The following is a 25,135-nucleotide window of genomic DNA, read 5'->3' as shown; positions in this document are numbered from 1 at the left end:
AAATCAAGAATGAAGTTTCCTCCTTCTGATTCTGATTGGTTCCTAGGTTCCTCCTCCTCCAATGAGCTTCTCAGCTGATCGTTTTTATCTTTATTAATCTAATGAATCTAAAACTAATCACAAGAGACAAAGACTTCCTCAAATAAAACTTCTTTAAATTAAGATTTTCCTTAAAGCCTGAGTTAAGGTTTCCTGAAAACAAAAACACCCCTATCTTAACATGTTTGAGTTTAAGGTGAAAAATGAAGGAAATGAAAACCCCTTAATGATGCAGTAGATTTTAACAGCTGTAAAATCTTTCTCTGCTTAACTTTTAAACCTTTTAAGAGATTCGGTGAAACACTCTTAAGTAACCATAACGGAGTATAAAGGGCCACATTGAGGAAAAGAGACAAATCTGAAATATTGAGAATAAAAACATTATGTTATATTATGAGAATTAAAAATGTAAAATTTCAAGAGGGAAAAACACTTTTTATGAATATTACAAGCGACCAATAAAAGCTGCTGTTTGTCTGTCAACAATAGAATCTGTCAGCGTCCTGACGCTGCTGCACAAACCTGTGAATGTGATTCATACTGAGCCTGAGACACTGGAGGTAACTCCCTCAGCTAAGGAGAAATTAAACCTTAAGTGCTGTAGTTTAGTAGAAAACTTGAGGTGTTTTGAGCGACCGGCCTCAGGACTTTAAGGGGGAACTCCACAGATTCATCATCGCACTCCAACAAAACCCTGGCAGTGGAAGTGGATGCAGCAGAAGCAGCTGTGAGACGGACTGAGTCAAGAGTCTCAATCAGTCACAGTTTGATTAACGGTCGACAGAAGAGAAACACAAAGAACATGTTGAGAGGGCAACGAAGGTCCCGCTGCCAGAACCCAATCAGGTCCGTTACAACCATCTGGTTCTCTCCGTGAACACTGACATCAGGACGCTGATGTCGCTCAGTCTGTCCACCGTCTCAATGTCTCACAGTTCAGTCCTGTTAGTCTTTCTCTGCCCTGTCGTTACCCCTCACCTTTCCCTGGTTCCCCTCCCCCTCCTGCTCACCTGTCACCTGCTCACCTGTCCCCTCGTCAGCTCCCGGTAGAGACACAGGTCCTGATTGCTTCTTGTGTCCCAGCTGTCGCTTCCAGCCTTCACTCTTCCTGCCTGGTTTTTTATCTGCCTTCTTTACCCCGATCACCCAAACGGAGCTTGTGAACGTGTTTTTGTTTGTTTCTTTGTCTGTTGGCAGTTTAATCACTGACACCTGCAGAGTTTAATTCCTCTCTAAACACTTCTCAAGACGTGAAGGAGGATTCATCAGGACTGAGGAAAAGACAATGGCGGTGTGGAGAGAATCCGACTGGACTTACACCGAGCAAACAGGATTGAAATGTTGAAAGAAGATGACAGGAGACGAATATACAAATAGAGAAAGATGAACTACAAATTATATCCGCACTGTAAAAAAGCAGCAGCAGCTGCCAAACAAAAACAAGTGTGTACAAGACAGTTTCTCAGTCACTTCACTCATTTACCTCTCATCAGTTTAAGCTTTAAACCAGCTGACAACATTAACACATACTAGCAACACACAGTAAAATTAGCTTCTTCTACATTGAAAAAAATGCTGTTGTGGCTAGCGCGCTAATCGCGATTAGCTTTTCACTTTAACACGTTAATGACGCAGTATAAACATACATACTTAATGACATTTGTTTATCTGTGTATTTTTAATCCAAAATAAACGACATGAACACAAATAACGTCATAAAAACAATAGAGTAAATGTTTTCTTACCTGATATTTTTGCAAGATAATAAATTCACCTAACTTCTCTTAGGTGACTCACTCAGTTCATCAAAGTTAGCTCCAACATGTTGTTCACCTGTAAATGTCTTGTTCTGTGTTCAGTTGTTCTCAAAGACTCAGAGAAGTCGGCGGTTCACTTTTTTTTCAAATACATTCCAGTACTTCTAACTTTTTAAAGTTTCACTGTTTGATGTGATGAAGAAAAGTTTGACACCTTTCATCCAGAATCACACAGTTTGAATGTAGAAGTCACATAAATGTAAAACTAATAAGATTTACCCTGAAATTACAGAGAATCTTTAAATTGTTCGTATGGACATTAACCTTTATAATAACAGGCTACATTTTTAATTACAGATAATTACTGTCATTTTACAGAGATTTGTATGTAATTTAAGAAAGTAGAAAAAATACTGTAGAAATAATACAGTAATTTTTCTTTACAGAAATGGGAAATAAATGTAATTGATTATTATTGGCATAATGCTTAAAATAGAAGTTTGGCTGTTAATTCACAGATCGTTTCTGTCATTTTACCGACTTTTGTTCACAATTAAGAAAAACCTGAAAATTACTGTAAAATTTTCAGTTATTTTCTGTAAAATTAGGACTTTTTTTTACAGTGCAGACATAAGTTTATAGTTTCCAGACAATTTTACACATTTGTTCATTAGAGAAAATTCATTTTTAGTGAATTCCACAATGGGAGGGCCTCTTATCAAGGCTGCTGCTGAAATACCTAAGAGACTCTTCCAGCCAGCCTCGGTCTCCCCTTCAGGCCTTTAGCGCAGCTGCAGTACCAGGTTGTGGCCACCAGATGTCACTGTTCAGACTGGATGTAACGCTGTGAAACGACAAACTTCTTCTGGCACCAACGCTTCAGTTCTTCAGAAAACTGTGTTTCCTGATTCGTTGCACAAAAACTCTGTGTTCTGGGCGTCAGAAAATGATTCACCTTTCATAACCACCCGTGTGTGTGTGTGTGTGTGTGTGTGTGTGTTTCCATCTCTTTATAAAGCTGGCCTGTAGCTGGTCATGGTGATCCTCTGTAAAAGCTGTTAAGGCTTTGTTGATCTTTGTGATTACATGTCATCTTGGCTCCGGCAGGTCCGAAGATTCGTGGGAGGTTCTGAGAAACATTAATGCGAGGGAAAGTGTTTGGCTGGTGTGGACGGAGCTTTTAGCACATTCCTCTGCAGCAGAACGTAGACGTGGTCTGGGTTCAGTCCTGGTTTGTCCCCGCTTCGCTCTCCTCCTGCAGAAAACTGGGCAAACTTAAAGCCAGTCAATCAAACGGGCTGAATCTGAGTCAGCAGGTTGTGGATTGTGCCATGCTGCCGATAGCTGAGCTGGCTGTTACTCCTCTCTCTTTCTCCACTCTGAAGAAAGGTACTTCTGTTTTTAAAACATGCTCTGCTTTTTTTCTCTGTAAGGAAACCTCTCAGGAAAATCCTGACCTCCACTTGGAGTGTTACAAAGATTATTCAAACGCCAACTTGCCACAGTGGTAATAATTACGAGTTGTTTTAGACCTACTACTAAAATATGATGAGCTTACTGATGATTTTATGTGACAAGTCCAACCACATTATTTGGTTGACCCCCATTTTCATATAATAACTATAACATATAACCCTCGTCGTGACAGTGGAGAAACAGAACCAAGTCTAAGAGCCCAGTTAAACCAGTATTTATGGCGGAAAAATCTAGACTGAAATCAATTAATTGAAATGGACCTGCCGTAATTAGTGGATCGTATAAACAACTCTACGAACTGGTTTAAGGACAGTTTTTAGAAAGAGTCTGTGCATCAATTGCGTCCCTTTCTTGACCTGTGTCAACCTGTTGTCTAGCTAAAGGCTAAGCTAGCAAGCCAGGCTGCCTGACAGGTTATTGAGCCTGGCGGGCGCGAGCATGTTCTCAGATACAGTTCGGGTAAAAAACATCTGATACTGGAAGGTTTTCTGAGACTTTGGGAGTCTCTCACTCTTTACACAACGACTTCCGTCTTCTTCTGAGGTTCAAACAACCGGAACATGATGGAGTACCTCCAGGAGAGACCGTCTGAATCCGCTCCGTTCACCACATTGACACGATTACCACGGTGGTACAAAGGTTACAGAGGTCAAGAGTCAGTCCACCACCACAGCCTCTTTGCAGCAGGTTGAATAATAACTTTTCCCTTCTTCACGACAGTCCTCTCCACCTACCACCTCCTCCACATCCATCATCCTCATCTCTACCTGCCAGCTGCTTCCTGAAGCTCTGACACTGACTGCCTTTATGCCCTGTGGATTTTGTGGCTTAAGGTCTTCGCCGCCCGGTGCCCACAGAGAGTTCTTGGAAGGCCGCGGATCCACAAAGCCCCCGGGCCGCCTCAAGCCTTCGGCCCACGCCGCAGAACAGTAAATCTGGCAGAGGCTGAGACCAGACTGTGGTCAGCACCAAGCCTCAGAGCTGGAGTCAGGAAGTCAACACAGAGCTACACAGACGTGATCACAGACAGGAGGTCACACTCTGATGCTCCGGAAACAAACGTATTTAAGTCGTCTGTTTCAGTTCTCTAACAAATCGATTCAAGTATCTGCTGATTGGTTGAAAGTTTGATTGTTATGCCTTGAGTTCCTGTTACTTACAATAACACTGTACTCACCACAGAAGAAGATATCGACTCCCACCTTTCCATCTAGAGACAACTCCCAGGTGTCCAGGTAGAGATGATATTGACTGCAAGGTGTCCATGTAGAGACAACAACTCCCAGGGGTCCGTATAGACTGGTGATGATAAGGTTTCAACCTCGGAGCAAGTGTCCAAATAAAGATGATAATGAGTCCTGGGTTTCCTTGTAGAGATAATATTGAGTTCCAGGTGTCCACAGAGAGACAATAACAGACTCCTGGGTTTCTATGTGGAGATGGCGATGAGTTCAGGGTGTCCACGTAGAGATGTCGAGTCCCAGGCGTCCACACAGAAACACTAACAACTGGTTACGATAAGGTGTCCCTTTGGAGCTTATAATGACTCCAAAGTGTCCAAATACAGACAATAACGTCCACGATATCGACTTCCAGGTGTCTGTGTGTTGATGATTATGACGCCAAAGTGTCCTCGTAGAGATGATTAAGACTCTCAGGTGTCCACGTGGTGACGATAACGACAGGTAACAATAAGGCGTCCCTTTGGAGCTTAAATTGACTCCAAAGTGTCCAAATACAGACGATAACGAATCCAGGGTTTTCCATGGAGAGACGATATTGACGTCCAGGTGTCTGCAGGGAGACAATAACGGACTCTTGGGTTTCCATGTGGACATGGAAACGACGTCAGGGTGTTCATGAAGAGACACTACAATCATGGACTTCCAGGTACGGTCCACACAGAGACAATGTTGAACCAAGAATAATTGCCAAACACTTGTTTTGGTGACGTGATCGTCCTCCATCTTTGTGTCTTCCGTCCTCAAACGTCACTTTTGAAACTCCACCGTCTTCCTCAGTGTGAGAGCCGTTAGCAGGCCTGCACTTCATGAGAAGTATCTCATCTGCGACGGGAAGTCTCCAGTATTTCAAACATTTGTGTCGGGCAGAAAAAGCGCGGCCAGTTATATTTAATGGCCTCTGAGTTCTCGTCGATATTGCTTTCACAATGAGCTCCACTGGGAAACACTAACTTTAACTTCCAGTGGAGTCGGAGAGCTTGAAACCCTGAGAACGTTTTAAACGTGTTTCTAAACAGTCTTTTAATTCCCACAATAAAAAGCTGCAGCATATACTGAGCGTCTTTGTATGGAATTGATTTCTGAAACTATAACCTGTTTCCTGTCAGAAGTGCTCTGTGAGGAGCTGCGCACAAATAATGGAAAAAGTTGCTGCTAAGCACTAATAGTTGGATCCGGCTCATAAACATGCGGCTGTATATTAGAATTTAATTAACCATCAGAATCACCAGTTTCAGGCCCATTTTTCTGCTGTTTGGTTTGGAGAGAGTTTCACATACTTCAGGGTGAAGTCAGCGCAGACTCTGACTTTTTTTCATGTATCTGTAATGATTTTACATGTTTATGACTGTGACTCATTGAAAAGAATGTTTTCCATCACTGAGTGAGGTCTTTCTCTGCAGCCACCCACTGCTCCGTCTCCTCCGCACACGCCCAGTTAACGCCCGTACAGTACCTCCACCTCTCTCGCAGCCCGCTCCCAGCATGCCGCCTGATGACGAGCCAAACATCATATTATTATAACGAGCTTCCACTTTCTCACTGAAAGCTGCAGGTTAAACACACGTCGTCCCACTTGGCCGGAGTCCAAATCTGACTCATCTGTACATCACCTTTAAATCCAGGTCTGTGCAGCTCCATAATAAACTTTATTCTTCAGTCATGTCAGCAGCTCTGAGCTAAATGCTAACCAGGCCTGCAGCTCAGCAGCTTTTATAAAGTCTGTTAATTGTTTACTCCATAAAACACGAGATCTTTAATTTACTTGCTTCACGTTGAGACAAAGAGAAGCAGCAAACTGTCACATCTGAGGCGGGAAACATCAACACTTTGGCTCAGGTTGAATCACGGCGGCAGAGTGGAGGTTTCCCGCTCAACTTCACCGACTTCCAAGATGCAGAGAGAGAGAGTCTGAAGAAGTCTTAAAAACTCCAGCAGCAGCTGCAGTAAACACAAGAACTTAATTGTTTGCAGCAACAACATTTGACGACTCATGAGACTTTAAATGTTGTGGCTCCTTCACACAGCTCCAGAGTTATTACTCTGCAGAGTCTCTTCACGCTGGTTATTTAACTCTTCCAGAGGTCGAACCTTTTCCCATCCAGCTCCACTTCTACAGGATAAACTTCCTCCACATCTTTCAATAATAAACCCTGTTTATTAACATTATTAAATGTTGTTACATGTGAAGTCTCATGTTTACTTTCTACACGTCTCATCAGTATAAGAACTAAAAGTCACTGAAATCAAATTTAAACCTTTTTATGTTGAAATATTAATAAATGAAACAATAAAAATTGAAATGAAATATAGATTGTTCTTTTGTAAAGTTAAACTTCTTAATGAACTGATTGATTTTCACCTGTGTGAGGCTGATGATCAGCTGCTCCTCACCTTCATGTCTTAGACAACACTGCCACCGTGTGGACAGACGGTGCAACAGCAGCAGCTTCACAAACCATCAGGGTGGAGGCTGACATCCATGCCAGAGGTCAAGGGTCAGGGAGCTCCATGTTTTTGAGGCTTTCAGCTGAATCTCATCAGATGATTATTGATCTGATATAAAAATGTCTACAAGTGGAAAATGATTTCATTACAGACTATTTCCTCCTTTCAGTGCAATTATTTCTAAATAAAGATTATTAAAATCTGTCATTTCATTATTATAAAGAATAAATTATGTTGGGAGACAAACAGCAGTTAACTTATTCTGTTTAAACTGTTAAAAAAAAAACCTGTAATGAAAACTTCTCTTTTCACTTTAAATCAAATATTTCTCAATTCTTCATAATTTAAAGTCAGACAGAAATAAATTTGAAACTTGCACCTTATAAATATTTAAAGTTGTATCAACTGTCAGCTTCTGGTTTTTATATATATCTTAGTTTAAGCTTCATTATAAGCTTTACATTTACATGTAATGGTTCTTCTGATTCATTTATTCTTTTTATTTAGTTTCATGTTGTCTCTCAAAATCTTTCCCAAACAGAAACCCAGAGGTCAAAGGTCATTACACTAAAGAAAACAAGTACAAGACTTATTTCAGATCCTCAGATCCGAGTTTAAACCACTTAGTTAACTAGTTAGTCTCATTTAATTAGTCACTTCAGTTATTTATTTCACACGTATTTCACTTCAAACTTTCCTTTATTCTCAAACTGCGTCGTTCAGAAACTTGTCTGTTGGTGTGGAGGTGCGTTCAGGAACAGTCTGGATGAATTCGATGTGAATGTAAAAACCACTCATGTGGACGTTTCTTCTTCTATTATAGAAGTTTTATTATTTCCCGCACAAAGTGAAAAAACTGCTTTAGTAGAAGGTGTTTGGTCTCTTGGTGGTGAAGCGGGGTTTGTGCTGGCGACGCAGGACCCTGTGGGGCAGAGGGAACTTGATCTTGGAGTCCTGCAGGAGGAGGCAGAGGGAACTTCAGCTTTCACACACACACACACACTCATTTTAAAACAGTCAGAAAATTCAGTTATTGATTAATTCATCATTCATGTTGCCAGTTTCAAAACCGCCAGGTTTAAAGATGGAGGCTGGAAATCTGGAAGAGGAATCTGGCTTTTTGTCTGGCGGGTTTTTAAACTGGATCTGACAAACGTGGAGGCAGACCAGAGAGAGACCCGCCTCTGTGTGTGTGTGTGTGTGTGTGTGTGTGTGTGTGTGTGTGTGACTCACGTGGAACTGCTTGATGGCAGGTCTGCGACACTTGTTGGCAGCGATGACCTGCACCTTCATGATCTGGATGGAGTGGGCGCGAGCACGATGGCGAGCTCCCATATCACGATCTGAAAGAAGACAAGACGGTTTTTACACATCTGGACAAAATGGAGGACGAAGTCTCTCAGCGGTTCACGACATGTTCATGGATCACGAGGTCGATGTTCTGGATCCTCCAACACGGACGTTTAAGGGTCAACAACATGTTAGAGCTGAATGTTTTGTTTTGGCGGCCTGTTGGGAGGCGGGGCTAAACTACAGCTGCAGACACCAGAGTATTGACCACAGGTGATCAGTTCACTGGTTTTTAGCTGCTGGTCAAACAGACGTGAAGATGAAATGATTAATTAACTAAATGTTATTATTATCATCATCCAGCTGTTTGTCAGTCATGTTTTCTTTCAGCTCAGGAGCATCAGACGTGTTGGTCCTTGGATTCACTTTCAAAGACACTGCGGCGTCAGAGAAAGGCGACAAGGATCTGCTTCCTGTCTGCACACCAGACAAGGTCAAACCACCGCCATGATGAGACCTTTGGGTTTGGGTGCAAGTGAAGTGACAACATTTCTGATTTTCTTACACTTTCCTGAAGTCTGTAAATATATTTAACGTGAGTAAAATATGATGTAATGTTCATGAACTTTGGTTTTAACTTCATTTACAAACAGCTACTTTTCTTTTTATTCATCACTGTATGTGACATTTAGTCTCTTTAAGCAAATATAAAAGTTGATTTGAATATTTTGAAGTTAAAACTTTGTTTTCTTGCATAAATCTAATTCTGTTTAAATTTACTTTGGACTGAAAACTGAAGCACCGGAGATTTGGAACCTAAAGATACAAATCTATTGATTTCTACTGAGTCTGGACCGATCAGCTTCTCTCTCTCTCTCTCTCTCTCTCTCTCTCTCTGATAAATCCACTAACAGAAATGTCTGAATCCGTTTTACCTGCAGCATCATTATAAATCTGACTCCACCCACCCTGATACTAATCAATGAATGTGGTACGACAGCGACGTTACAGACAGGAGTCAACACCAAGTTAATGATGCCTTTTTGTATTGATTATGGATCACTTAACTATAGCCATACACAAGCCTTGTGTTTTTGGAGACTTCAGGAAGTTGTTTCTTCTTCTTCGCTTTTTTTATTCTTAATCCCCAAAACTTTAGAAAGCGTGTGTGTGTGTATGTGTCTCTGTATGTGTGTGTGTGTGTGTGTGTGTCTCTGTGTGTGTGTGTGTGTGTGTCTCTGTGTGTGTGTGTGTGTGTGTGTGTGTGTGCGCGCTCACAGCACTGAGTGACGGCTCCGGAGGTGGTCAGGTCTCTGTACTCTCTGTACATGTTGTGGGTTCCGCTGCGAGAGTCGTAACGCAGCCAGATACCGAAGTTCTTCACCTTCAGAGGCGTCTTCTCGTGGACCTGGACCACAGGAACAGAGACCGTTAGAGAGTCCACATTCAAAACCACCACGTGTGCATCAGAGACCGTCTGGGTTCAAACTGAACTCGAAAGATTTATGATAATTCACAGGAACATGGACGAAGTCACAATAAACAACAATCCTCATCTACTCCTGTTCATCTCTGAACCAGACAGCATGAAGACAATCAGCTGACACAAAGAGTCAAATCATCAAACTGTTTCATAATTATTCAAAGTCACGTTTTAATCTGAATGCTGAACACAAACACGTCCCGGCTTCATGATGGTGATCTGCAGCTTTTCTTTGTCTCATGTTGAAATTTACTTCATTTTTCATCCTTTCTCAACATTTTATAAACAAAATTATGTTTAAAATATAAAAACAATGACAGATTAACCAGAAGTGGAAACACCTGTCCGCTGCAGTCTGAGTTTAAAGCTTGGACAGAATAAGTGAAGGAAAGTGTTGATGTCTCTGTTGTTCAGTGTAAAGCAGCAGATCTACACATTGTGTTGCTTCCCAGAGTCAACACCAGTAAGAAGCATTCAGACAACTGGGAACAATAAACTAACAGGTCTGAGTCCAGAGGCTCAACATCTGGATTCAGCCACACTACCCGGTCCTGATGCTCATGTACAAACACAGTCGCCTCGTCACAGACACAAACTGGGACTGGACTCGGCCCCAGTTTGTCCTCTTGTGTGCGGACACCTACCAGGCCACAGTAGACTGTCTCTCCAGAGGCCTTCTTCATCTTCCTCAGCTGGGAGACGAAGTACCAGAAGCGGGACTTGGCCACAACATGGTTGGGGGCGAAGATCCTCATCCGGTAGAGGGGGGGGGCAGGGTTCTTGGCAGAGGGCAACAGACGCCCAACGACTTTGTACTCCCTAAGCTGTGTGCAGAAAACAACAACAACAACAACAACATCTGTCAGCAACAAACACGCGTCACGTAGAAACCAACATGATGAGGCGTTCACAGTCTTGAGTGTTGGTCCTTGAATTCACTTTCAAAGACACTGCGGCGTCAGAGAAAGGCGACAAGGATCAGTCTCCTGTCTGCACACCAGACAAAGTCAAACCACTGACATGATGAGACCTTTGGGTTTGGGTGCAAGTGAAGTGACTGGAATATGAACAGGGTTTAATACATCTGTTACATCCTTACATTTGTCTTCAAATACATTTTCATGGGAGTAAAATTTGATCTAATGTACATGAACTTTTGTTTTTAATAACAGATTTTACAAACTGCATCAGCTGCCGTTTCACGTCTTATTCATCACTCCATTTGTTTTGCGTTTTGCTCTGTATGTGACATTTAGTCACTTTAAGCAAATGTAAAAAGTGTTTATCCTTTAATATTTGAGTTATAACTTAATTCATTTACTTGCATCAATCTGGAGCTGCAACGACCGATCAATGAGTTCAATTATTTAGACAATCGAATCATTATTTTATTCCATTTTCAACTACAAATCATTGAAATGATTCTATCTCCCAGCGAGGACAGTGACCTGCAGCTCTCCAGTTGTTGACTGTCAGTAGAACAAAAAGATCTTTTTAAAAACCATTTTACAGACTGTACGAGCCGATTTAATGATTAAATATTCTGCAGATCAACTGATGAGGACATGAATAGTTAGTTGAAGCCCTGATAGAGACTCTCTGGGTATCTCCTTACATAATTTCACATGTATAGATTAGTGCATGGATTCTATAGCCTCATATTTTACAAATAAAGAGTATTTTAAATAATTTTTGGAATAAAACGTTGAATTATTTTTGCAGTACTGTTGATTTATAATAATCTTTTAGAAAAGCACAGGTAGTATTTATGATGTGACAAAGCTTTACAATAAAGTGTAAACAGTCCCAGCGTGCACACAGCACTTTATGCAGAATTAAACTTAACACAAGAAGAGTTAATCTACGACTAAATTATCTGTGGCAGTCTGTTTTTAACAGGTAAAAACTGGTAACCCTTTCACTAAAGTTTCCTCGGTCATGACCCACAAAACCAGAGTAGTTTTGAAGCTTTAAGTGTTTTTTTTAATAAAACGTTGACATTTATAAAAACCAGTGGGAGAAAAGCTCATTTTTAGAAACACAGCAATTCTCCTGAGATAAACTACAAACTTCAGCAGCACATTAGCGGCTAACGTTAGCTACGTATCCAACCGTGAGATCTGTTTAACGGTCGATTTAAGAATGATTATTAATCTTGTTGCGAACCTTCACGAGAAGCAGCTCGTGTTTGACGGTAGGTGAATATTTTTAATTAGACCTCAGACTCATTGAATCACACACCGTCCCGTCTCCACACAGCCGTCCACATGGTACTGCGGACGCCATGTTGTAGCCGCAGAAGCATCGGGACGAAAACGCTTTAAATGATCACTTTAACGTGGACTTTTTAGGAATATTAACGCATATATCGGAAGAACATAACTTTACATTTCTACATCTGCCCATTCTGGTCGTGTTTGGTAAGCGGATATGGTTAAATAAAGGATTTTACGTACTGTGCCGGACGCCTTCATGGTGTCTCTCGCTCACTGCCACAGTAAAAGAGGAAGCAGAAGGGCGGAGACTGCGCATGTCAAGTGGACGGAGGAACCGGGGGAGGGAGGGGTCGCGCGGGGAGGGAGGGGTCGCGCGAAGAGGGAGGGGTGGCGGGAAGAGGGAGGATCCGGTACAACGAGCCCTCAAGCGGCCTGAAGATGGTTTCATACTCGACAGGGTGGAAGCGTGTACATGTACATATCATCATAATGTGCTACATGTAAATAGTATATAATTTATAGTTTGTACAGTGGATGTTTTACAGGAATATTAAACAGGAATTTATTTATGGTGAAATATATCGGATTTAACCGTTAACTATCACAGTGATGACGTGTGGAAAGAAATGTTTTTTTTATTATTACGACAGGGGAATTACTATTGGACATCAAAATAAAAGCACCAACGCTATTTAAAACCTTTTCATTTGATTAATATTTGTGAAAACTGGATTAATTTAAACCAATTTTAATCTAGACTAGGTTTCACAAGTGTGTGTGACTTGTCAGATGGTCAGCAAGTATTTTAAAACTGTACTAAAATGCAGTATTTGACGTAGTTAATATAGAATTAGGATTTTACAAACTATAAATAGGGGGTTTAAACAAAGTAAGGGCTTTTAGTTTGATGTCATTATATAACTAAAATAAGGAAAGTTTCAGTTTACTTTCCTACGAATCAGAAACTAACTTCCGGAAAGTTAGCCAACTGTAAAATACAGTCCAGCACAAATAACACGTCAAATATAAGCCTATAAACAAAAACATGTAACATCTATGTGGGATAAAAATGAAATATGTATATTTATATGTATGTTATTCATTATTAATATCGGGGGGTTTACGCCGCGGTGCGGAGGAATCTCTTCCTGCGGCCGTGACCCGGATACTAACCGGGCGGACACGCCGCACCGCCGCTTGAGTCGTGTGAGTCGAGCCGACGTGCAACTGATTTCTGGAGACTTCGCAGCGGCTCCGTGATGAGTTAAAGGGAGCGAGAGAGAGGCGGAAAAAACACTTGATGAATTAAGTTCTAACTACGGTAAGCTTCACAGAAAATGCCCTTTGTTCTTTGTTGTGATTTGCTTTGAAAAACGGCAGCGGAGTTTGTCTTCGTGAGATTTTCTAAGCGGAGGCGAGCGACACAGCAGCAGGTAACGTTACCGAGCCGCGATAAACAAGCAGAAAAACACCATAAAACTGCTCCCACTTCTGCCACACGGTGGGTGCGGCTGTAATTAACCACATCCCGGTGATGGCCGGGGTTTTAATATGTGTTACCGTGTCAGGATTACTCCAACAGGCGAGCTCTGGAGCCAGCTAGCCGGCTAACCGAGGCTAGCTTGAGTTAGCTGCAGTCAGCTATTTTGTATTGGAGTGAAGTTGTTAGCATGTAGCACTGCAGTGTCAACTTTTAGAGGAGTGGCCCGGGGGACGCTGTCTTTATTCAGCCTTCACCCACAAACCAGGACATTTCTGTGGCTGTTTACCCTCTGGTGTGTCCGGTGGAGCCTTATCATCCATGATGATGACATTATAAACAGACATGGAGGCTGTAAAGTGTTGACAGTGTGTTGCATCATGTGGATGATCTGTCCCCTCCATCCTCCACAACAACTAATCAGTGGTGTCAGAGCTGATTCTTCATACCTGAAGCATGTCAGCCCCGTGAGGTCGAGCTGACGCCGTAAGTCGATTACTCAATTAGTCGATCCACAGAAGAGTAATCGGCTGCCATTTTGATAACCGTTAATCTTTTCGTTCATTTTTCAATCAAAAATAGTGAAAAAAAAAGACAGATATTGGCAGATTTCAGCGTCTCAGGAGTCGACTTATTAGTTTTCTTTGACATGAGTCTTTATTAATGGAGTCTTTGGGTTTTCTGGGGTGTTTGGACTTCTGAAGACGTCCCCTTCAGCTCAGTGTATTTTTTATTGTCAATTAATCTGCCCCTTATTTTCTTGATTAGTCAATTAGTTGTTTGGTCTATAAAATGAAAAATGTGAAAAATGACCATCTGGGTGTCTCATAGTCCAACATGAAGTCTTCAAATGTTTTGTTTCATCCAGCCAAGAGTCAAAAACCCTCAAAAATCTTCAATTTATTATAATAAAAGACAAAGAAAACCAGAAGATAATCATATTTTTCCATAAAAGATTGTGATGACCTCTTTATCAGAATAGTTGTTGATTGATTTTCTGAGTAGTTGACTAATTGTTGCAGCTCTACACAACAGACTAAACAATTAATCGAAAAATAATCAGTGGATTGATTAACTGTACTCAAGTTGAAGCATTTTCATTTTCCGTTACCTTCTCCGTCACAGTTCAGAGGGAAATATTGTCTTTTTTACTGAAACTAATTATTTGAAAACTTTCTGACAAGTTTTTTAGAATAAAATGTTTTTGAAATCTGTGATTTAAAAGATAAATGTGACTGAGCTGTTCCCAGGTGCTTTGATTTCTATCATCGTTTAGGGCCTGAAGAGGCAGAAACCTTCACTGTGTGTTTCTTCTTCTTTCTTCTCCCATGAATCATCTGATGACCGTTCACAGTTATCAGGTGTATGTGACGTAGTTGAAGCAGCTACAACAGTAAAATGACTTGGGATCAATGATCTGATTGATCATTAATCAGTCACAGGAAACAATTTACTGCAAAACCCACTTTCAATTTTAATGCTTTAGTACTATTGATAATATTTATGTACTTTTACTTCAGTAGGATTTTAAATGCAGGACTTGAACTTGTAATGGAGTATTTTTATTGGTTCCAAGGATCTGAGACAAACCCAGTGGTTAATTTAACAAAACCTCATTTCTGACTCTTTCCTCCAGAATCCTTGTGACTGTTTGGATGAAAAAATATTCTGTTTACTGAACAATAAGAACAAATTTTAACCAGTTTCTCAGGCTGCGACTCCGTCAACTAAAACAAGTGCAGGAGGAAAACAGAGCGTCAGCATGAGGAACAGGTTGAATATGTTTGTTGTTGATCAGCCGATCAAGGTTTCATGTCAGCTCTAATACAAACCAGTGGAAACATTTAATTGCATTGAACATCAGTTAAATAATTTGGATCCATACATTTGTCATGTTTGATATTTATTCACTGAATATTTAAGGTTTCCTAATTGATTAAGATTCTAAGGAACAAACAGGGTTTAACCCCCCCTTTAAATTACCCTTAAATATCCTCATTAAATGTTTAAAGATTTAAAACTTATATATGAGACAAAGCAGTTTTTATATCTGCTTGAGCTTGTGCATCATTTTCTGTGACTTTCTCTGCTGTGTAAAGATTGTGTCATCTCAGCTGCCGCTCTGGTGTAACACGGCGGAGTATGTCTGACCTCAGGTGTGTCTCGTCTCGTCCCTGGTTCTCCAGATGAGAGAGACCTGCCCGACAGCAGCAGAGAGGAGTGAACCTGCCCTGGAGGAAAGCTAACCCACGAATGGCCTGCCAGTCTGTCGCTGCAGTCATGGACGAGCAGGCCCTGCTGGGGCTCAACCCGAACGCCGACGCCCGCTACAGGCAGAGGGTAAGACGCCCCCGTCCCCCTTTGTTCGACTGGTCCATGAACGCCACACACTGTGTTTTCTCTGCGGCATCATTATTCACCTGTAACCTGGTCTTTTAGTTTTAGGTCCTTAAACATTACAGTGAGATAAAGTTAAGGTTTTATTGATGTGACAGGAAACACGTAGATCCAAGTTCATCATCACATTCAGCGTCTAAACACAGAGTGTGTTTGACATTAGTCACGGACCAGTTCCACCCACAGAGCACAGAATGCTACTGTTTGACTTTCTCTCTTTTTCCTTCAGTATTGACTTGATGGAAACTTCAGATATTTTAGTCTCGTGTGGAACAGAAAACATCAAGTTTTCTACTGACAAAAGTGTTTAGTCTGAACTCTGAGTGATGTCAACAGAAGAAGTGTTTTACAAAAGACTGATGTGTGTGTGTGTGTGTGTGTGTGTGTGTGTGTGTGTGTGTGTGTGTGTGTTCAGGCCATGGCATACTTTGAGCAGCTGAAGGAGTCTCAGGATGCCTGGGAGGTGTGTGCAGAGGCTCTCGCTAAAGGGATTTACAAGTGAGTTTGTTTGAACATCGTTCACATCTGCAGCTGAGTTATGACGCGTCCTGCTGTCGGACTTAATAATGTGACCTCACCTTGTCGGCTGGGGTGTGTGTGACGTTTGTGTTTGTCTGTTTATTTCAGTGACGACCATGTGAAGTTCTTCTGCTTCCAAGTGCTGGAGCATCAGATAAAGTTCAGGTAGTGAAGATGTTTTAATGTGCTGACGTTAGTTTCTACAGATGGCTGTGAACGCAGCGTCTCACCCTCACTGCTGCTGTTGTGTTGCAGACATGCTGGTCTGAGTGCAGTTCAGCAGCAGCTCATCAGAGAGACTCTGATGAAGTGGCTCCAGTGTCAGGTAAGACTCACCTGTCGGCTCACCTTTATATTCTTCTTCTTCATACGAACATGTGATCATCTTACGATAAGTTATTAAGATATTCCTTTAGAATTAGAATGACAACATCCAATACTTACAGCAGAGAAATGAGATATTTAAATATAGAATTATAACATTTATAAATTATAAAGAAAATTAGCAGCAGATTGGTGACAATATAAAATACATGTGATGTCTGTCACAGAAAAGCAGCAACTCTTCAAAGATTAAAACAGATTATTTATAATATGTGTATTATATTCAGAATTATACGACAATAAGTCGACTATTAAAGTATTATTTTTATATTATTAATTTTCTGTTCCAAATGAATTTTTAAATCATTATTTGAAAGCTGCAGCTACTAAACGTGTGTGATGTAGAATAAAGCTGGAGAATGAGTGACAGCTGTTCTTCCCTCCCTCCTCGCCGCCTGCAGCTGATGAACGCTCAGCCGGAGAAGCCCTTCATCAGGAACAAGGCGGCGCAGGTGTTGGCGCTCACCTTCATCATGGAGTACCTGACCCTGTGGCCCAAGTTCTTCTTCGACATCCTGTCCCTGGTGGGTCTGAACCCGCACGGCGTCGACGTCTACCTGAGGACGCTGATGGCCATCGACGCCGAGGTGGTGGACAGAGACATCCTCCACACGCCTGAGGTGAGACGACGCTCTGATGAAGAAGAAGAAGTGTCAGTGACTTCCTTCTCTGGTCAATGAAATATTGATGAATTATTGGAGGATGAATTTTCAGAGCTCCTGCATGTTGAGGTTCAAATATTAAACCTGACTGAACAATCACAGAGAGGAAAGAGAAGAGCTGCTGTGAGAGGACGAGATTTAATGTGGTGATTACAGGAACAGGAAGTTCAAAGTAAAACCCACAAAGTAGTGAAACACATAACTGAGATGGTTACGCAACAGAAAACTGGTTTACAAAGCAAAAGTAAAGAGACTGTTACATCAGAGGACAGCGCTCAGGAAGTGGAGAACCCAGTAAATGTTGTCATTTGATCTTTATTGTCAAATCTCATTTTAATGAAACTTTAGATTAAAGTGAAGTCAGTGTTTTACTGTGACGGTCTGATGTTGACGGTGTCGTGCTTCCTCCAGGAGACTCGTAGAAACACTCTGATCAAAGACAGCATGCGGGAGCAGTGCATCCCCAGCCTGGTAGAGTCCTGGTTCCAGATCCTGCAGACCTACCAGCAGTCCCACCCAGAGCTCACCTGCCAGTGTCTGGAGGTGGTGGGCGCCTACGTGTCCTGGATCGACCTCAACCTCATCGCCAACGACCGGTCAGTCGCCACACACACACACACACACACACACACACACACACACACACACACACACACACACGAGGAACAGGCTGCGACACAAGATAACACTTTTGTCTTTTATTTTGAAAGAATATAAACACTACAGAGATATCTCATTGGTTGAAACTTTTATTGTGAAAATTACAGCTCAGGTTGTGCAATAAAAACATTTGGTTGTTGCCTTTTACAGACAGTTTGCTGTGTGTATTGTTATCTTCATGTGTTTGTGCGTGCGTTCGTGCGTGTGTGTGTGTGTGTGCGTGTGTGTGTGTGTGTGTGCGTGTGTGTGCGTGCGTGTGTGTGTGTGTGTGCGTGCGTGCGTGTGTGTGTGTGTGTGTGCGTGTGTGTGTGTGTAGGTTTGTGAACCTGCTGCTCAGCCAGATGTCGGTGGAGGAGCTCAGAGAGGAGGCCTGTGACTGCCTGTTTGAAATCGTGAATAAAGGGATGGACCCCGTAGACAAAACCAAGCTGGTGGAGTCTCTGTGTCAGGTGCTGCAGTCTGCCGGCTTCTTCAACGTGGAGCAGGTGAGACGTCAGTTATACTCCGTCACTTCTCCACATTGAAACACAGTCTGAACAAAGGTTCGCATCGACCTGAGCTCCGGCTCTTCCCTGAGTCTCTGTCGCTCAGACTCCGACTGTAAATGTGTGAATTCATTCAGTGTTTTTAACGGTTAGAGTCACCTGACCCACTGACACTGAAGGAATCCAAACAACAACTCCCATGATCCCACGCTGCTTCATGACGTCAGTCTTTTGTTCTTGTTTCGATGAGAGACCCGTATAAACACCGACATGAAAAAGACGCGTGTTAGAGAAAATGTTTGACACAGCCGGGGATTATGGGAAGGTCCGGGTCGTGTTGACACAAACAGAACCAGATCAGATTAGTCAGTATGACGTCACTGTGTCTTTCACTGGTCGCTGGTCGTTTCAGGTTTTGTCGCTCGGTGCAGATGTGAGAGGAAACGGGTCCGGCTTCAGTTCAGAGCCACATGTTTATATTCTCGCCCCGAGGCGTTTCCTGCCGCTCTGTTTTCATTTCCCGCTTCCTGTCCCCTCAGGAGGAGGACGTGGACTTCCTGGCCAAGTTCTCCCGGCTGGTGAACGGGATGGGTCAGAGTCTGGTGCTGAGCTGGACCAAGCTCGCCAAAGCCGGCAACGTGAAGGACGCCACCGAGACGCTGCAGGCGGTGGAGGCCAAGGTGCCGCTGCTGCTGCAGCTGCTGGTACACGAGGACGACGACATCTCGGCGAACATCGTGGGCTTCTGCTACGAGTACCTGCACGTCCTCAAACAGGTTCTCAGAAGTCACAATCAGATAATGATGAATCAGGATGTAATCAGAAATATCTGACGTGTATTTATTCTGTTGCAGCTTCCTCAGCTGACGGACCAGCAGAAGACCAACATCGAGGTGAGTCTGCTTCTACACGACGCAGGTAAACGTCTGTGTTCAGGTCAGACGTGTTAATAACTCTCCGCCTCTTCGCCTCAGGCCGTCATGCTCGCCGTCATGAAGAAACTGACGTACGACGACGAGTACAACTTTGAGAACGAGGTGAGACTGACGCTCCGGCGCCGCCGTTGTCGCTGTGATATCGTTAGAGAAACGGGAAACGCCAACAGAGCGTGTGGTTTGTTTTGTCAGGGCGAGGACGAGGCCATGTTCGTGGAGTACAGGAAGCAGCTGAAGATGCTGCTGGATCGTCTGGCGCAGGTTTCTCCTGAGCTGCTGCTGGAGGCCATTCGCCGAGTCTTCACCAACACCATGCAGTAAGAGCCCGCCTTTATGTTTTCAGAATAAAAGACCTGGAGGAAGGTTCACTACATCCAAAGACCAGAACCAGAACTCCAGTAACAAGAATTAGAACAGTAGAGTATTTATTTATTTACTTAGATCCCCATCAGACTCTGATCTTCCTGGCCTCCCCTTAGATTCAAACACCTGCTGGTCCAGGCCTCCACACACACCTGGACCAGCAGGTGTTTCTGTTTCAGTGAGTCTGTGTGTAACAGTGACTGACAGCTGGTTTCCTCAGGAACTGGCAGACGGCTCCGTTCATGGAGGTGGAGGTGGCCATCAGGCTGCTGTACATGCTGGGCGAAGCTCTGCCGGCGTCTCACGGCGCCCACTTCTCCGGAGACACGGCCAAGACGAGCGCTCTGCAGGACATGATGCGGACGGTCAGTCACACGACTCCGGTGTCACATGACTCCTGCTGTTTTCCACTGTGTGTTTCTGTTCTGACGTCTCCTCGCTGTGACTCCTCAGCTGGTGTCGTGCGGCGTCAGCAGCTACCAGCACTCCTCCGTGTCCCTGGAGTTCTTCGAGACCGTCGTCCGATACGACAAGTTCTTCATCGTGGAGCCTCAACACATTCCTAATGTTTTGGTGAGAGAAACTCCCGTTTTAAAACTGGCAACAACAGTTTTCTCTGTTTCTTCGGAGCTGTGAATCCGGTCTAAACGCTGTGTTGCGTTCACTGTCAGATGGCGTTCCTGGACCAAAGAGGACTGAGACACAACAGCCCGAAGGTCCGCAGCAGAGTCGCCTACCTCTTCTCCAGATTCATCAAAACTCTGCAGTGAGTGTTTGGACCTTCTTCACCTCAGGCTCATGTTTCAGTAACTGGACGTCGTGATTACAAGATGATCATATAAAACTTCTTCTTCTGTGTTTTATTTGAAGTGTTGATCCATCAGAAGATATAAGAACCATCTCAGTGTAGTTTTACATCTCCTCTCTCAGGCTTCTCTCTGCAGCTCTAGTAACAACAGGTCAGTGAGCCAATCAGAAGAGAGGAGGCTCTGAGCCTCTCTTCTGATTGGCTGACTGAGTGATCCAATAAAAATACAGCAGATTTCAGGTAAAAACACTCAGAGAAACCAAATCCTGCAAGGTTTGGATGGTGGGTCCAGGTGGGCGGGGCTTGGTGACTGCTTTGTTGTGACATCACAAAGTTCCAGAAGTCCTGACGGCTGGTTTTAAGGCTCAGTTTCTGAATATGGACCTTTTATTATTTATATATTTATTTGGTCAAGTGAAGAAGAAGTTGTTTACCTGTTTCCTGTGCTGCTGCTGCTGATGATGATGATGATGATCTCTCTGCTGACAGTAAACACATGAATACCTTCATCGAGGACATCTTGACCAGGATCCAGGACCTGCTGGAACTGGCTCCTCCTGTAAGTGTCAACATGCGAATCATTTCTTTACCCAGAATCCTCAGCGTCACGCCCCTGCTCCTGAGTTATCAAATTAAATAAATAGAGAATGAAAACTGCTGATCCCCTCGAATGTCACGTGACATCATCTTCATCCTCTTCCTCGTGTCCAGGAGAACGGTTTCCTGGCGCTGCTGACCAGCGACGACCAGCTGTTCATGTTTGAGACGGCGGGCGTCCTGATCGTGAACGGGGAGTGTCCAGTGGAGAGGAAGCAGGCGCTGATGAGGAGTCTGCTGACGCCGCTGATGGACGCCTTCCGCCTGCTACTCGCCAAACTGTCGCAGGAGACGGAGGAGGAGAGACAGACGGCGCTCGCCGACTGTCTGAGCCACGCCGTCGGGTTCGCCAGGTGAGGAACCAGTTTGATAGAAATGTTTTCTCAGAAACACAGAAGAAGAGTTTACGCCTGAATCTGACTCTGAGGACTCACTTCCTGTTTGAAAACAGCTGTTCCCACATGGAAACTTCAGGGTTCAGACTGACGGAGCTTCAATCTGCAGGAAATGAATGAAGCAACACACATCAAAATAAATGAACATGTGAAACTCTGATGTTAGGCATTTATTAAGTATTTAATAATTACTCAGATTAATTTGTTATCAAACTGTTGCTAGGTAACGGCAGATGTGAATGAACAGCAGGTCGTATTGTAGGATGTTTGGTTTCTGATCCCCCCCCCCGTGTCCCTCTGCTGCAGTCGGACCAGTAAGGCGTTCAGCAACAAGCAGACGGTGAAGCAGTGCGGCTGCACCGAGGTGTACAGGGACTGTCTGCACACCTTCCTGCCCGCGCTCAGCTGCCCCGTCCAGCGGGGGGTGCTGCGCAGCTCGGTGCGCTCCTTCCTGCACCGCATGATCATCTGCCTGGAGGAGGAGGTGCTGCCCTTCATCCCCGCCGCCTCCGAGCACATGCTGAAGGACTGCGAGGCCAAAGACCTGCAGGAGTTCATCCCGCTCATCAGCCAGATCACCGCCAAGTTCAAGGTACGCAGGAAAAACCAGAACCACCATATTTCAGGATTTTCAAACTGCAGTTAAAGCGAAAAATGACAGATTTCTAAACAGGGTGATTAACAGGCTCTTTCCTCCGTCGCCATGGCAGCGGCAGGTGTCCCCCTTCCTGCAGCAGGTCTTCATGCCGCTGGTCCTCGCCATCTTCGAGGTGCTGGCGCGGCCGGCGGAGGACAACGACCAGGCGGCGGCTCTGGAGAAACAGATGCTGAGGAGGAGTTACTTCAGCTTCATCCAGACGGTCACAGGGAGCGGGATGAACGAGGTGATGGCCAACCAGGGTGAGTGACGCCCGGAGTCCAGGGCTCAGCTGGAGCAGAGGAGTCTGATGACGGAGAGCAGGTGAAGTCAGTCCATGACGTGAACCTTGTGTTTGTCTCCAGGAGCTGAAAACATCGAGCGCGTGGTGTTCACCATCATCCAGGGAGCCGTGGACTTCCCCGACCCCATCGCTCAGAAGACCTGCTTCATCATCCTGTCCAAGCTGGTGGAGCTGTGGGGTGAGACACGCTTCGTTTCCTGTCGCCCTCCCTTCTGTCTTCTGTCTGTCCCGTCCTGACGATTCTCTCATCCACTCTGCAGGAGGGAAAGACGGCATGGTCGGCTTCCCCGACTTCATCTACAAACACATCGTCCCTGCGTGTTTCCTGGCTCCTCTCAAGCCGACCTTTGACCTCTCAGACGCTCAGACGGTCCTGGTGAGTTTCTGCACCAGAGTTCAGTCTGAAAACATCCTGTTTTGAGTTTGTCCTCGACCTTCAGTGTCTCTGTTTGTCCTCCAGACGCTGTCGGAGTGCGCCGTCACACTGAAAATGATTCATCTCAAACGGGTAACAACAGATTGATGATGAGTTCACTGACGGAGGAGTTTATTTGTTCTGTGTGTTCAGCTGCAAACTGTTGTTTCATCTTTTCCTCAGGGGCCGGAGTTCATCCAGTTCTTACAGCAGGAGTACCTGCCCTCACTGCAGGTGTCACCTGAAATCTCACAGGTAAGACTCTGAACCAGCAGGACGTCTGTGCCTCCTCCTACAGTGATGTCACGAGTCAGTGATGTCACGAGTCTGTGACGTCACAAGTCAGTGACGTCATGAGTCAGTGACGTCACGAGTCAGTGATGTCACGAGTCAGTGACATCACGAGTCAGTAACGTCACGAGTCAGTGACGTCATGAGTCAGTGACGTCATGAGTCAGAGGAAGACGTCATTAAAGGACAGTGGAGTTTGTTTCATTGACCCTCGTCAGGCTCTTTCTCCTTTGTGTAACTTATTTTTCTGGGTCAGAGCTGGAGGTCAAAGGTCTCGAGTCGATCTGAGAGGAACTGTTTAACACACCAACATGACATATTTTAACTGATTTTTAATATCTGTGTCTACAAACTATTTTGCTATATTTCATTTAGCATTCTTGTACTTTGCTGCAGCTCATCTTATCTTAAAAAACAAACTTCAAAAACTAAAACTGTAAAGTTTTTCTCCAGCTGTGACTGTAATAACTACATAACTACAATCAGCTCGTTTGCAGTTGTGATTCGTAGACGACAAAATGCCAGTAATGAATCTGAAGGAATCTCAGGAGTTTGGTGAAATATTATTGAAATCCCAGGAGCTGCAGTTTTCTGATGAAGGTAAAATGTGTGAGAACATCAGACTGTAAATGAAGCGTCACCTACAGATGTTGCTCTCCAGACGTACAGGAAACATGTTTGTTTGGTACAAAATCAAAATAATAACTTTATTCATATATCACCTTTGAAAACAAAGTGCTCTGATCCAACAACGACCACGTCAGTGTTTTTATATCTGTCTGACACGTGTTTCTAACTCTGAGCTGCTGCTTGTTTGTATCAGGAGCTGTGTCAAGTGCTTCAGCAGCCGGACATCAAAGTGCTGAAAAACTACATTAAGGTAAAGTGTGTGTGTGTTATAGTGTGTGTTCGTGGCTGTGATCAGTGTCTGGAGTTGCTTTGTATTGATTAGTATTGATTTATATCAGCTGATCGTCCTCCGTCCTCTCCTCCTCTCCTCCTCTCAGGCGTTCTTCCAGCGAGCGAAGCTGTAGGAAATGAAAGTGGAAGTTCTCTGGGACTGAAAGGACTCTTCACAGGAAGTGGTCGATCTCCGATCTCGCCACTTCACAACAAAACAAATGGACCTTAGCATAGGAGCTGCTTTTGCACTTAAAAAGTAAATGCATAACAAAGCCCAGATGTGTATAAGAGACAGGTCCACGAGGACTCGAGACGTGAAGGAGCTCGATGAACTGTGGGACGGGCTTTGAGACGTGTGGAGAGGACGCTGCGTGGCGGGAAACGTTTGGTAACGATCCTGGAAGGATAATTAGGATTTGTGTAACGATAGCTTTATCTAGTCAGACCTTCACAGTAGAAAACACATTTCACAACCTGCTAGATTTGAGTTTATTTTGAACGTTTGCTGCCACAGAACGGATGAAAAATAAGGGCTGAACTGCTTCATTTGAATTTAAAACGTGGCATTGATTCTTTTTTTTTTACGTGTTGACGATCTGACGGTTGATTTGAAGTTTGAAGTGAAACGTTAACGATGTGCCGCCGCCGCCACCCACTCTACACCGAGTACAGTCCACGCAGGGTGTTTCTCCTTTGCTGGGAATATGACACACGATACTTTTGGCTTTTTTAATTTCAGATGGAAATGAACATAAACGGAGGAACAAAGTGTAAATAAGAGAATAAGATGTTAAAATGTAAATAAAGTTCCTAGGTTTAGTTTTTTTTTTTTTTTTTTTAAATCTTCATTCCCATCTGGAAACTAAATGTGGAGCTCGTTTCTGACAGGAAATGGAAAAAAACCAATGAATTAAAAGTTAAGAATGATAAAAAATTAAAATTGTTGCTTT

At 43.6% G+C, this 25,135-nt stretch overlaps 2 protein-coding genes and 2 non-coding genes across 5 annotated transcripts; 1 reads left to right on the top strand and 3 right to left on the bottom strand.

The window, feature by feature from the left end:
* Window positions 1-7,766: 7,766 nt before the first annotated feature.
* On the bottom strand, window positions 7,767-12,283 carry rpl18a (ribosomal protein L18a). Its single transcript, XM_023428051.2, has 5 exons — window positions 12,191-12,283; window positions 10,379-10,558; window positions 9,530-9,659; window positions 8,195-8,304; window positions 7,767-7,915 (listed from the first exon to the last, which is right to left on the bottom strand). Exons 1-5 carry the CDS (start codon window positions 12,206-12,208, stop codon window positions 7,823-7,825), a joined length of 531 nt encoding a protein of 176 aa, XP_023283819.1. The 5' UTR covers window positions 12,209-12,283; the 3' UTR covers window positions 7,767-7,822.
* LOC111671059 (small nucleolar RNA SNORA68) lies at window positions 8,656-8,787 on the bottom strand. The gene has a single exon (XR_002761904.1). It is a non-coding gene; the product is annotated as a small nucleolar RNA SNORA68 (small nucleolar RNA).
* LOC111671058 (small nucleolar RNA SNORA68) lies at window positions 10,652-10,783 on the bottom strand. Its single transcript, XR_002761903.1, has one exon. It is a non-coding gene; the product is annotated as a small nucleolar RNA SNORA68 (small nucleolar RNA).
* Window positions 12,284-13,134: 851 nt separating the features above from the next.
* On the top strand, window positions 13,135-24,457 carry xpot (exportin, tRNA (nuclear export receptor for tRNAs)). Of its 2 annotated transcripts, none has more exons than XM_023428048.2 (25): window positions 13,135-13,271; window positions 15,617-15,770; window positions 16,243-16,325; window positions 16,455-16,511; window positions 16,602-16,671; window positions 17,132-17,350; window positions 17,804-17,988; window positions 18,369-18,537; window positions 19,077-19,313; window positions 19,392-19,430; window positions 19,512-19,574; window positions 19,665-19,789; window positions 20,056-20,200; window positions 20,289-20,408; window positions 20,507-20,601; window positions 21,133-21,202; window positions 21,355-21,593; window positions 21,942-22,227; window positions 22,346-22,535; window positions 22,638-22,754; window positions 22,837-22,952; window positions 23,037-23,084; window positions 23,175-23,246; window positions 24,106-24,162; window positions 24,290-24,457. In XM_023428048.2, the coding sequence occupies exons 2-25, from the start codon at window positions 15,684-15,686 to the stop codon at window positions 24,314-24,316; spliced, it is 2,916 nt and encodes a 971-aa protein (XP_023283816.1). In that variant the 5' UTR covers window positions 13,135-13,271; window positions 15,617-15,683; the 3' UTR covers window positions 24,317-24,457. The 2 variants fall into 2 exon arrangements, with proteins under 2 accessions (XP_023283816.1, XP_023283817.1); XM_023428049.2 differs by having other exon boundaries at window positions 15,587-15,770.
* The last annotated feature ends 678 nt before the right edge of the window (window positions 24,458-25,135 follow it).

The sequence above is a fragment of the Seriola lalandi genome, unplaced genomic scaffold (genome assembly GCF_002814215.2).
Source record: "Seriola lalandi dorsalis isolate HSWRI2012SDOR001 ecotype SW California unplaced genomic scaffold, Sedor1 jcf7180002054865, whole genome shotgun sequence".
Lineage (NCBI taxonomy): Eukaryota > Metazoa > Chordata > Actinopteri > Carangiformes > Carangidae > Seriola > Seriola lalandi.
Note: the sequence above shows the minus strand (reverse complement) of the source record. Positions and strands in the feature narration are given on the sequence as shown.